General features: G+C 45.0%; 1 protein-coding gene across 2 annotated transcripts in view; it reads left to right on the top strand.

The window, feature by feature from the left end:
- SLC15A2 (solute carrier family 15 member 2) overlaps positions 1 to 8,975 on the top strand; it is a 74,229-nt gene extending 65,254 nt beyond the window's left edge. For both annotated transcript variants that reach the window (XM_043504937.1, XM_038421908.2), the window contains 4 exons: positions 962 to 1,055; positions 5,495 to 5,641; positions 7,349 to 7,453; positions 8,497 to 8,975. In XM_043504937.1, the coding sequence (XP_043360872.1) occupies positions 962 to 1,055; positions 5,495 to 5,641; positions 7,349 to 7,453; positions 8,497 to 8,694 (544 nt within the window). In that variant the 3' untranslated portion in view covers positions 8,695 to 8,975. The remainder of the gene's footprint in view (positions 1 to 961; positions 1,056 to 5,494; positions 5,642 to 7,348; positions 7,454 to 8,496) is intronic.
- The last annotated feature ends 3,749 nt before the right edge of the window (positions 8,976 to 12,724 follow it).

The following is a 12,724-nucleotide window of genomic DNA, read 5'->3' on the forward strand; positions in this document are numbered from 1 at the left end:
ATAATCTGGACTTCCATTACCAGAGAAAAGACATAGCAGTTTGGCCCAGTATCTTATTTTAGCTAGGGGAATTGTAGGGATGGTTATCTGTTAAACAGGAGGATGAGAGAGCCCTGCACGGTGCCCCTGCCAGACCAATGATAACAAGCATGATTCTCTGTGAGGCTCAAGCTATAATCAGCACTGAGTTCTTGGCACCATTGCCATTTGTGTTCTACACCACATAGTGCTGGAGCTTGGGTGGGAGATGCCATGCTGGTATTTCACCCCATCTCAGCTGGGCTTTAGGTTTGGCAGCACTGCCTGAACTGAATACTCTGGTATTTCTAAGGTGCCCATTACTCTAACACCTGTTCGGTTCAAAAAAAGTTTGCACAACTTCCCCCTTCCTAAGCACCTCTGCCCAAAAGCTTTATTGCCGAAATTAGGGAGACTCAGCCACCACGCTGGTAACTGTGTCCAGCCGCTATGCATCTGAATGGAAATCTCACTTGCCTTCAGGTGTGTTCTTTCTGTGGACAAGTCCTGTTCTTTTGAAAGCAAATAGTTAACTAGGTTGTAGCGGCGGAGAGCTCATTTTCTTAAGAGAGCTGAAGACTCTATGGGCCCTTCTGAATTGTCTGGTCCACAAACCTTGAAGGAGCGGGATTTAATTTGGAAGAAAAATAAACCTAGGAAATAAGGAGATCAGTGCCACATGGAAGCAGAAATCATTTAAAAACTGTGAGGAATTTAATGTACCATAAGCTGAATTTAACCAATACTCACAAAGTAGTCCTAAAAGGAAGGGAACTCAAAGCAATAGGAAAAACTCTAGAGCAGCCCATGGAGATTTATATGACTACAGCTGTAGGTTACTCAATCCCCCTACTCCACTTCAGGAGTATTTTTAATGGCTGTGTTCTGTGCTCTGTGTCTATGAAACTAACCAGGAAATACTGTACTTTGTCCTTGTATCAAGATACAATGTACAATGCAATACCGAAGCTGAGGAATTCAGCCTGGACCTAGGCCTGCTTGACTTTGGAGCATCGTACACCATTGTTATAACTAACGTAAGTTACCCTTTTATTTTAACATGTTGTTTCCATTCTGCATTCAGCCCCTATCTGTCAGTGTTCTTGCTCTTCCACTGGCAACTGCTAACTATTCCTTTGCCCTGGCAGGTATAGGGGAGTAGCCATCTAAAGGCATGATTTACATGTGGGTCAATGGAAGTTTAAGGAAGATTTTTGGTACGCACCCATGTGAATTAATGCAGCCTGCAGCCATCCCACCACAAGCTGTCATTTTATCAGATCTTTCAAGTTAAACAAGGGGTAAGGCCTGGCCAGTACATCGGATGGGAATCCTCCAAGGAAAACCATATGATCCATGTGATCCATGAATTGCTCTTGGCAGTTTCACTGAGCAACATTGTTTGCACTGAGTTAATACTGACCAACATGTACTAGGGGGCACTGGGCTGCTGGAGACACCATCTTTTGGATGAGACATTCAGGTCTTGTCTATGTGTGATCACTGAAATACTGTCCTAATGGAAATCGCTTGCCCACATCACTTTGCAGAAACATTCTACCATGTCCCCAGACCTAACCTACCAAATTTTAGGCCACTATGACATGTCTTATGGATTTGAGATGGGGGCAGGGTGCAAAACTGTGAGTAAGGTTGGAAAGACCTTTCTCTGTCCTTCCAGTCCTCAGCAGGGCTCTATGTAGTAAATTTGGGCTGTAACTAAGGAAAGCCTTTTTACTTGGCTGGTTGAGTAATGGAAAGGAAGGGTTTCATGAATAAACCACCCCTTGCTGGGGTTTGAACACCCTCTGAGCTATGCAGATCCTTTTGACCGATTGCCCCTGCTCAGGTCTTCCGTTCTGTTCTGGTTGGCAAAGGCTAAGTATATAAATGTGATCAGATCAGTTACTATTTAAGCCTTTCCAGCGCACAGCCATACAGATAAACCAGACTTGACAGGACACACTGCTCAACTGTTCTCTCTGTCTCTGACCACAATCTTGTGATTCGGCTAGCAAAGTGCCATTAGCTACTCCTGGTAATAAAGTCTCTCTATTGGGTAATTAATAGGATATGTCCATGTCTGGAAAGCCCAATGATCTAAGGAAAAAACTGCAACCACAAATAATCAGCCAGTGCTAGAATGGGGGTAGAATCCTAGAGGGAATAGACATACACTGTCATCTTTATGAACAGGGATTTATGTAGCTAACCCATAAATGCTATCAGGAGTCACACTCACCAAGTCCTTGAGAATATACTCTTAAGTCTGTCTCTGAAGTCCAAGCATTCCAAACTTTATGCATTAAACTTTGATATGCCAAGTGCCTCCTATCTGCATTTGCCACAATAAATAACAGCATCATTTGCATGGTATCTTTTTGCTCAGATAACTTTTACAATTTTGGTTACCTTAACAACCTTGCTCCAGTTCTGCAAATCAGCAACTGGCTCTTGGCCAACTTATTTATCCTCTGCAAAGGGATATTTTCCTTATCTCTGCAACTCATGTAATCAATAGTGTGATTAAATAAAAGTCATTTTATAGTGTAAATAATCACGTTAGAATGAGCTGACTCAGATATATGCATAATGCTGCCCTCTACTGGATGGAATCAGGACTGCTCAGCTTCAGCTATGTATCATAGGCCCTGACCGCTAATGGTGTTTCTTCTTCATTTTAAATGGTAGAGATCTGTGCTTTGGAGGCACGAGAATTTGGATTTTATTCCTATTGTCAGAGCTATGCAGAAGAGTAACATCTGTGTAGTCCTAAGTGGACACAGATTCATTATGCTATATTGGGCCAGATCATCAGCCGTGTAAACTGGTGCCGCTGGATTGACTTGAATGGAGCAACACCGGTTAGCACTAGTTCAGGCCCAGCCCATTATTTTTAGAGTAGCTGTTGCTCTTCCTAGATGGAGAATACTGAACTTAAATTAGCCTTGCTCTGCAGGGGCACCTCCCCCCCCACTCTGGTGGAGAGGAAACTCGTGAGCATTTCTGGGCTTGTTCAGCACTAATGAGGCACACCTGTAAAGCTAGCTCTGCCTGCAGGGTAAGGGAGGGGGGAGTTTAAAAAAGGAAAACCTGCCACAGGAAGGGGACACTGAACAGGCAGAGACTACTGACCATGGAGAGAGATCAGCCAAGAGGAACACAGGTGCAGGTATCACCGTCCCTGGAACTGCATGGACCAGCTGTAGAGCAGAATGCCCCAAGAGGAGTGGCTGGAGGTAGACTTTAATTAAAGGCAAGAGACCTGCTGAAAGCCCAAGCCCAAAGGGCTGATTTGTGAAAGACTGTCTAAGAGACAGGCCAGCTGTGCTTTCCTTTTTGTTTCATCTGGATTCCCATCTCATAAGGAAAAGAGAGCATAAGAACATAAAAACGGCTATAGTGGATCAGATCAAAGCTCCATATAGCCCAGTATCCTGCCAGGTGCCCCAGAGGGAATGAACAGAACAGATCATCATCAAGTGATCCTTCCCCTGAGAAAAGGACCTTTTTTCATGTTTGTTTGTTTTGCTTAGAGAACCCCTTATATTCTATGAATGGGGGTAGGAGGAACATAAACAAATTGAAGTGAGGGCTGGTGGGGACTCAGGGAGCCCTTAACCGCCCACACACTTACTTTTATTTTTAAAATGTGTATTTCGGGGATTTCTTATTTGGCAAAAAAGATTGCACCACTTTGCACACAAAGACCAATTGTTTCCATGTATTCCCACAAGCCTATAGCACAGAAGAACAGAAATCAACCTGGCTTTTTTTTTTGTTTACTTCCTAATTTTGGCCCTCCATCAGTAAGGGGCCACTAACGCAAAATCCAGGCACTGTAAACAAATGCATTTCTTGACCTACGTTATTAACACCACCCCCTTAAATTACTAAAAATGCAAGAAGAAAAGGAGTACTTGTGGCACCTTAGAGACTAACAAATTTATTAGAGCATAAGCTTTCGTGAGCTACAGCTTCAGCTACAGGATGCATCCGATGAAGTGAGCTGTAGCTCACGAAAGCTTATGCTCTAATAAATTTTTTAGTCTCTAAGGTGCCACAAGTACTCCTTTTCTTTTTGCGAATACAGACTAACACGGCTGCTACTCTGAAACCTGTAAAAATGCAAGAGTTTCTCAAACCCTTTTCTTGTTTTTGCTCTTTCCTTACTTTCTTTGGAGCATTTCTTTCAGCTTGGACATTGAAAATCAAGGATGTTCATTTCACTTTTGTTTATCCCCACAATGATTGGCCAATATTGTACCAGTGCATAAAAATAACAAACTAGCCCCAAGAGTTTCAGCAGCTCTTCAAGTAGATGGGTATTGAGGGAAGCCACAGGCAGCTGGAGAGATGGCCAGTCATGACCATCTCTTCCCCTCTGGGCAATTTTTTTTTTCTGTTGCCTGAGTGGCCATTTCTCTCCAGGCGCAGCTCAGTTCTAATTATTACTATGAATTGTACAGCACCCAGATCCACTGTGATGGGCGCTATATAAATAAATGAACGACACGCCATGTATGGCATGTTAGCACAGTTGAACTGTAAGATGTAAAGATGTAAATCACGAGGGACACTGTCTCCATCTGACTTTCATCAATCTCCAATTATTTTAAGGGGTTAGTGACATTTCTTTTGGGTCTAGAATCATAGAATATCAGGGTTGGAAGGGACCTCCAGAGGTCATCTAGTCCAACCCCCTGCTCAAAACAGGACCAATCCCCAACTAAATCATCCCAGCCAGGGCTTTGTCAAGCCTGACCGTAAAAACCTCTAAGGAAGGAAATTCCACCACCTCCCTAGGTAACCCATTCCAGTGCCTCACCACCCTCCTAGTGAAAAACTTTTTCCTAATATCCAACCTAAACCTCCCCCATTGCAATTTGAGACTATTACTCCTTGTTCTGTCATCTGCTACCACTGAGAAGAATAGATCCATCCTCTTTAGAACTCTTCTCCCCCCTTTTAGCCTTCTAAAATACAGTCTCTTGATTTGCCTCCCTTTAGTGCATCTTCTGCACATTTATGTTCTACATAATATCCTTCCTGAAAGCAGAGTTTGGTGCTGAAAGCAGAGTTTGCTGTTGACTTTAAGTCAGTGTAGCCCAGTGTTTTCTTGGCTACAACTCAAATCTTTCTCTCTCTAAATTTGAGCAGATTTTACTGAAATCTAGGAAAACAAAATAAATGCTTTGTAAATGAATTTACAATAAACTGTCTGGGTCCATCTGGCAGAGGTTTAGAACAATAATCCTCTCTTAGATCTGTGCAGCAGATCGTGATTCCTCCTGACTTGCCCAGAATTTTGCTAGTAGAGAGGAAGAGCACAATTCAGATCCACCTAATGAATTCAAGGGCAGGATTTTGCTTCAATCTTTAAAGGAAACCCCATTTTTGGTAAATTCTGCATGGAAAGCCAATGTAATATAGATCTCAACAGCTAATCAACATTACTTTTTATTTTCCCACTTAGACTTCTGCACACACTGTTGAAGCACGGAAGATGGAAGATATCCTGGCCAACAATGTCCATATTGCTTGGCAATTGCCACAGTACGTGTTAATATCAGCCGGGGAAGTGATGTTCTCCATTACGGGACTAGCGTTCTCTTATTCCCAGGTATTGTACTTGGGATTGATGGCTTGTAGTTTAGAATCCATGAGTCTTGACTCCTTTTTTCTCTATTCCTGCCTCTGCCACTGACTTGTAACAAGGCTGTGGGCATGACAGTGGTAACATCTCTGTGCTTCAGTTTAAATTGGGGATAGCGATGCGTCTATCTCAGAGAAGGGGTGTGAAACTAAATTCAGTCAAGCGTTGAAAGTGCCTTGAGACCCCTGAATGAAGGATGCTTTAAGAGGGCAAAATATTACTGGGTTGCAGTTATAAGAAATTGGGGATTGTGAGGCAGACTTGGGGAAATGGTTAACGTAGATGGTCCAGATTCTGCTCTAAACTATACTCAGGCAACCTCCTGTCAAGTCAGGACTGAAACAACAAGCAGAATTTGGGCCAGTAACTTTTTAAGGGGAAGGACCCAAATGCCAAAGCATCAGTTTCCACCGAGATGATTTTCTTCTTCACATTTTTTGTGCATATTTTATAGAGAAAGCAACCAAAATATAACATGAATGACTCTGTTCGCTGCTGGTGCAAGTTGGTGCAGCTCTACTGACTGCAATGGACACCAGCAGATAATTTGACCTGTTATCTAGAGGTCAAATGAGCCCTTGCTACTACTCATGTGTAGACCCATTGCATTTACAGCTGTGCATGCCCCCTGCAGTTATTGGGGTTACATGGGTGTAATGGAAGTGAGATTTGGGCTCTAAAAGCTTACTTTTTAACTCTTTCCTGTCTTTTCAGTTTGATTCTCACTAGAGAAATGGGGGTGGTCCTTGGATGTATAAATAGCGGAATACTGAGTAGGAATAAGAAGATATACTTATATAGCCTCTGTGTACAGCATTGGGGTCCAGTTTTAGTGTCCCCACATTAAAAAGGATGTTGTAAATTTTAAGAGGGTTCAAGAAAGAGCTACAAAGCCTTGCAATGAGAGACTAAAGGAGCTCAGAAAAGCTTAGCAAAGAGAAGGCCAGAGGCGACTTGAACGTGGTCTATAGGTGCTTATATGGAGAGAAGGTGTCTAGCAGACAAAGGCATAACAAGATCTAGTCATCTGGAAGTTGAAGTTAGACAAAGTTGTACTGGAACTATGGTACACATTTTTAACCATGAAGATAATTAACCATTGGGACAGTTTACGAAGGGATGTGGTAAATTCTCCGTCCATTGGGAGACTTTCAGTCATGACTGGGTCTCTTTTGGCTCTGACTCAACCACAAGATAATGGGCTAGAGCGGTTGAATTGATTGGGTTGAATTCTGTGGCCTGGGCTGTGCAGGGGGTCAGACTAGATGATCATTTCTGGCCTTAAATTGTATGACTCTATGGGGCCTGCAGCCGCGGGGCTAGCGGGGGCACAGGTCTGTCCCAGACATGTCTGCTTTATCCCAACACACCCCATCCTGGACCCACTTTACACACATCCTGGAAAGCCCCTGTGCTCGAGACCCAGGCACTGGCTGGGACCAGGGGTGGGCTCTGCTTGGAGGAATTACCCTTTGGTAATCACCTTGCACCATGGGCCTGGCAGAAAATGGCCATGGTAGAGAGGAAAATTCCTCCCACCTCAGTGCTGTCTCTCTGTGTAGAGCACCCACCCCTCCACATACCTGTAACCCGGGAAATAACAGGGAAAGAAAGCAGCTGAACATGAAAATAAAGGAAAACCCACTTATCAGGCCTCTGTATTGTTATTTTCAGGCTCCCGTCAGCATGAAATCAGTGCTCCAGGCAGGTTGGCTGCTCACCGTGGCCTTTGGGAATGCCATTGTGCTCATTGTTGCCCAAGCAGCGCTGCTGGAGCAGGTAAGGCTTTGACTATTACTGACCACGTTCGAATCGGGGTCAGGACATTGGCAGAATCCCAAGGCCGGGTCTCTGCTAGCAAAGCATTTGTTAGATTTAGGGCCCGATTACTTTTCTTCCCAAGCACTCAGCAGCCCCATTGGCTGCATCAGGAGCAGGGGGTTCTCTGCCCCCTAGCAAATCGGGCAGTTCAAATCCAAGATGGGCTGAGACTGCACAGGTGTTTATTGGTCAGTAGTGGCTGGTGTTCGGCATACCCAGTGTCGCTGGAGCAGAGGCAGCAGGGAGCATGTGCAGAATGCTGTATATACCCTGCCTCGGTGGGCCTGAGCTGCAACACCCTCCCAGAAGTCTGTTAATCCCTGTTTTTTGCCTTGGCTGCCTGCACCCTGCTGGTGGCAGCCAAGCATACTACAGCCTCTTAGGGCTGTGCAGCTATCTCTAGCCCCCCAGGAGATCCCCGGTGGCAGCAAAGGGTACTGCAACCATCAGTCCACCCGTCACACAACACAGCTGTGTCATCATTGGTCAGGCTGAGCCCCCCTAGCCCTCAAGGGGTAGCTGTCCCTGTTGGTCTGGATCAGTCGGGGTTGGATGTGGATAGGGGTTTCTGCAGACTGTCAGTATCCTGGGGGGCTTGCAGAAAAGGTTCTGGTTGGGGTTGATTTCTAGTTAAAATTTAACACTAAATTCAAACACATGGGGAACAGAATAGATTTTTGCCTAGCCCATAAGCTGTTAGAGTGATAAGAGTGATTCATTGAAAAGGGTGGAAGCAGATGGGGCACACTTCTGAGGAGAAGCCCTAATTAAACTAATCTGATTGGTCCAATTAGTTTTATCTATAATCCATCTGTTTATAATTAGCATGGTATATGTAAGGCAGCTTTCTAAGTGGGTTGCAAGAAAAGCCACTCATGACTTCCATCATAAACACTCTTGGAAGTCAAGGTACTGCTTTTAAAGAGCCACTTTAAAATGTAGTGTGATGCCCTCCGCATTAGGCACGGGGTCCTCACAGCTTTGTTCTTTTTCTTCTCCAGTGGGCTGAGTTTGTCTTGTTCGCTTGCCTTCTCTTTGCTGTGTGTATCATTTTCTCCATCATGGGATATTTCTACGTTACCGTTGACCCCGAAAAAATGACAGCAGAAGAAGAAGAAGAAGAAGAAGAAGAAGAGAAGAAAGAGATGCCGAGTAATGGAAATGTGATCAGCCTCGTTCCCCAGAAAACAAAGCTATAACATGACTGTGGGTTGGGCTGGGTTGTTTTTTTAAACAGAGAACATTAAGAGGAAAAAGCAAGGAGGTTCGGGGACGGGGTTTTTGCATTCTGGCCCCTCACTCGAAATGTATCTTTCTAGTAAATTGAAGAAATATCCCCCTTTTCCCCAAACAAGGGGTCTGAAAATTTGTATAAAACTGCCTGGGAAAGCTCCCCTAGTATTAAAGGCACTATTACAAATAAATACAATGAAATTTTAAATCTGCCCACCCTTTCTAGCCAAGAAATTATTTTCTGTGACTTGGCTTTAAATATATATTTAGCAGCAGGGGGAAGTATGTACGCTGGATTCTGAGACTACACCGCTGATTTATGTAGGCATTTGGGAGAACAGGATGGAATTTACTGAAGAACAATTTGGTGGGATGATTGGTAGGAGGTTTCCGTGTCATCAGTAAGGTCGGGAAAAGTTACGTATAATCATGGAAGATTTCTTCATGTGACTTTTTGGGGGGGCATTTTGCCCCCATTGTTATATATTACCAGGGGTCTTGGTTTACGGTTTCTGCCTCCAGATCCACATGTAATAATGGGCAATGAAATGTTGCAGGACTAAATGTCCCCCAGAAACTACCCTACAAGATGTGCACAGTGCAATCTGTCCGTCTAATCCAGCGTTTCTCAACCCAGGGGTCCCAACCTAGAATGTATGAAAGGGTCGCAAACTTTAAAAATGGATCATATTTTGCATACAGTTTTTTAAAACAGAGGCCTCTTGTGCTTCGCCATATGTTAATGCTGTGCATACCAATAAAGTTATTTGAACATGCGGCTGCCACCGATTAGCCAATCGAATGCAACGTGCAAAGAGCTATGGAAAAGACTGCACTGGGGAGCAGGGTTCTTCCATCTCAGCCCCCCCAGCTGACTGGCTCAGGAAGGGACACGGCAGGCACTATTGGCCCAGCCTCCTATTTCTGCCACGTGCATGGTGGCCTTTGCCCAGCTGCATTGCAAGCGGCCTGCTGCTCAGAGGACATGTAAGGTTTTCAGGTGTCCAGTTCTTGACTGGAATCTGGCAGCGTCCAGTCTGCACAGCTCACTGGACACTAAACGTTCGGTTGGGCCACAGTAACCAGCCTCCTCCACTGGGGGTGGGAAGAGGCAGCAGCTGTGACTGGAGCCACATGAAGGGCAAGAGTGTTTGGTTTTCAGCAATTAGAAAGTTAGCAACCCGAAGGTCATGTGGCAGCTCCAGTGAAGGAAGACAGGTGTGAGAGCGGTAGATGGAGATCTGCAGACAAGGGCAGCCTGGCAGGAGGGAGCGTCATGGATCTCCCACCCAGCCCCAGTAACTTTCAGCACCCCACCTTCATCACCCGGCCTTGGGCTGCAGCAGCTATGAGAGGGAGGATGCTCCTGAGCAGCCCCTTCGTGACCCGGGGCAGCTGGTAAGCACTGGGAGAAAGAAAGGGGGATTATGCCTGCCTCACATGGCAGTGACAGATTATGGAATCCTGAGGGGCTGGAGTCCAAGGGGAGCTGGGGGAAGGTGAGAGTCCCCACTGGGCGCTCTTGCAGCCAATGCACCTGGTGTTCCACAAGTGTCTGGGCCCCATGGCACCCTGCGTGTGCCCATGCAAACTTGCCCAGTGCACTGGGCGCTTGCAGTGCAGCTGGGGCTGGCCATGCACATTCTGGCCCTGCTGGTAGTGCCGCAGGGCTCGCTTGGGAGCCAGGGGTGGGGCACGCTGCGTTCGGCCTTTCCTGAGAAGTTGGCACAGTTGGGCAGCTTGGGGGCAGCTAGGTACAGCGCCCAGCAGAACGCTGGGGGCAACAGAGGGCAGAGATAGAGGCTCCAGGACTGCACTCCACTGCACGCTGGTACCATGTTCCTGGGGAGGCTGCACAGAGCACCAAGCGATGAGTGAGGAATAAAGGCAGGGGGAGGCTACAGCCCTTGCAGGGTCCGTGACAAGGCTAAGGCTGCTTGCGCAAGGCAGCAGGTGGGAGGAATTGATGGTGCCGTGTAGAGCGTAATAAATATTTTGGGGCCAAAATACTTGTGTATTTTCTACTTAAGCTATTTACAGCATTGGGACTGGCCATCAATGTTTACAAATGAGTCCTGGTCCAAAAAAAGTTGAGAACCACTGGTCTAATCTGTCTCATGTACAGAGTTTTTAGTGGGCTTTGCAGCCTCATGAACTGTTTCAGTAAGCTACAATTAAAGAACCGGTTATGTTTTAATCCCATAGACCCAGGCTCCTTGCTAAGTAGTAAAACCTTACTGGGCATTTGGTATTACATTATACCCTTGTCACTTCAGGTTAGGATATAGCTCTTTTTGATGCATCTCATCCTATGCTTCAGTTATTCCCCACTGGGAGAAATGTTGCAACAATTTCTGTAAAATTCCAGGCACCCTGAGGGGGGTTAAACAAGGATGCACTTTATTATCCTATTCAGTTTTCAGCCTAGCAAGGGATCCCTGCATCAGGGATTTATTTTGCTCACTTAGCTCTCTTTTCAACTTCATCAAAGGTGCGTCTTTTCTTTTGTGCCTCAGTACCAGATTCGGGAAATAGCTATTTTAGCAGAACTGTGATATAATTATCCAATTTTTCTAGCTTGTCTGAGGATAAGATTTCTTGCTCAGGCTAGAAATAAGCTCATAATTATTGGTCTAGCAAAACGGCCAGGGAGGTGCCCCCCCTCTTCTGTGCTCCCCTTCCCCTAGGCTCTGCGGTCTCAGGTGGCAAGGGCGTATCACAGCTTTTTAGCTGTAACAGTGCTCTCAGCACATTTTCTTAGAATAATTTGCAGATGAGGCAGATTTATAGTGAATAGACTTTTAAAGAGATTTTCATCTTTCAAATGATACAGAAATCAGGCCTTGATCGCAGGTGGCCATTGTGGCCCCAATTTAGGAAAGCGCTGATACACGTGCTTAATTCCAGTCCTGTTCTGGACAGCCCTTAGCTTAACTTGATGTGCTTAAGAGCTGTGTTAAATAGGGATGCAGTCCAGACTCAGGGCACTTTTCATGAGAGATGACCAAATTACTTAGTTCCCAGATAATTGTATTCTGCTTGCCTTCATTTCTTCTGCAATTTCAATTGGGTCTGATGGTTGCCTTCAGTTCCTGTCCTAAACCATTGCATAGTTGTAATGGTTCTGTATTTGTTTTGGCTAATGTTCTGTGCGCTGTTGAACAGCTGTTGGGTTCCACCCCAGAGGAAGCTATGTCTCACCAGTGACTAAAGGATATACAAAACCATCTATTTGGTCACCCAGCCCACTCTTCAGAACCCAGTTCAGGATTATGCCCTTTGCTTATTTTCATATTATTCTTCTCTTGCCATGACTCTGTTGGTTCTTTCCCCTCAAGGCAATCTTCTTGCCTTCCTAATCCTTTTTTATGATACATTGAGAATCAGCTCAGCAACTGCTGAAGTGCTCTGCTATGATGCTATTTGACTCACTTCCAAAGTGAAGCACTAATAAATGGACCTTCTTCTTCCTCTTCTCCCCGCTCTCTCCTCCCCAAAAAGTGGTGGAATAAAGGACAAGCTCCAGCAACACTGAGCAGACTCAAGTTGAAATTATCGGATCATTTAAATTTTTATAAGCTTTGAATTTGGAAGCAGTTTGGAGTTTCAGGGCTTGTGCAGAGTAAAAAGCAATTGAAAATTATTGGAGCACTTTCCTAGAGAAGCGATCAGCAGGCTGCGTACTGACAACTGATTTGCAAGAGGAAGAGGCTAGTGGCCAAATGAGGCTTTCTTAAAAGCCGCATCTCCTCCAAAAGCTCCTTTTTCAAATGTTTTTTAGCTCCTTGGCAGCATTAGCAGAGGATGTCGCACACTCTGAGTTTAAATTACAGGCATCATTCCAAACTCATAAAAGATACATTTAACATGTGATATGAATCTGTACATTTCAGATGCCAAATTGCACCATTCCAAACTTCTCTGTGTACCAAGCCATCATGATAACATTAGGGAAAAATAATAAGAGTTGTTCATTGTTTTTGTGTGCGTCATTAA

The sequence above is a fragment of the Dermochelys coriacea genome, chromosome 11 (assembly GCF_009764565.3).
Source record: "Dermochelys coriacea isolate rDerCor1 chromosome 11, rDerCor1.pri.v4, whole genome shotgun sequence".
Taxonomy (NCBI): domain Eukaryota; kingdom Metazoa; phylum Chordata; order Testudines; family Dermochelyidae; genus Dermochelys; species Dermochelys coriacea.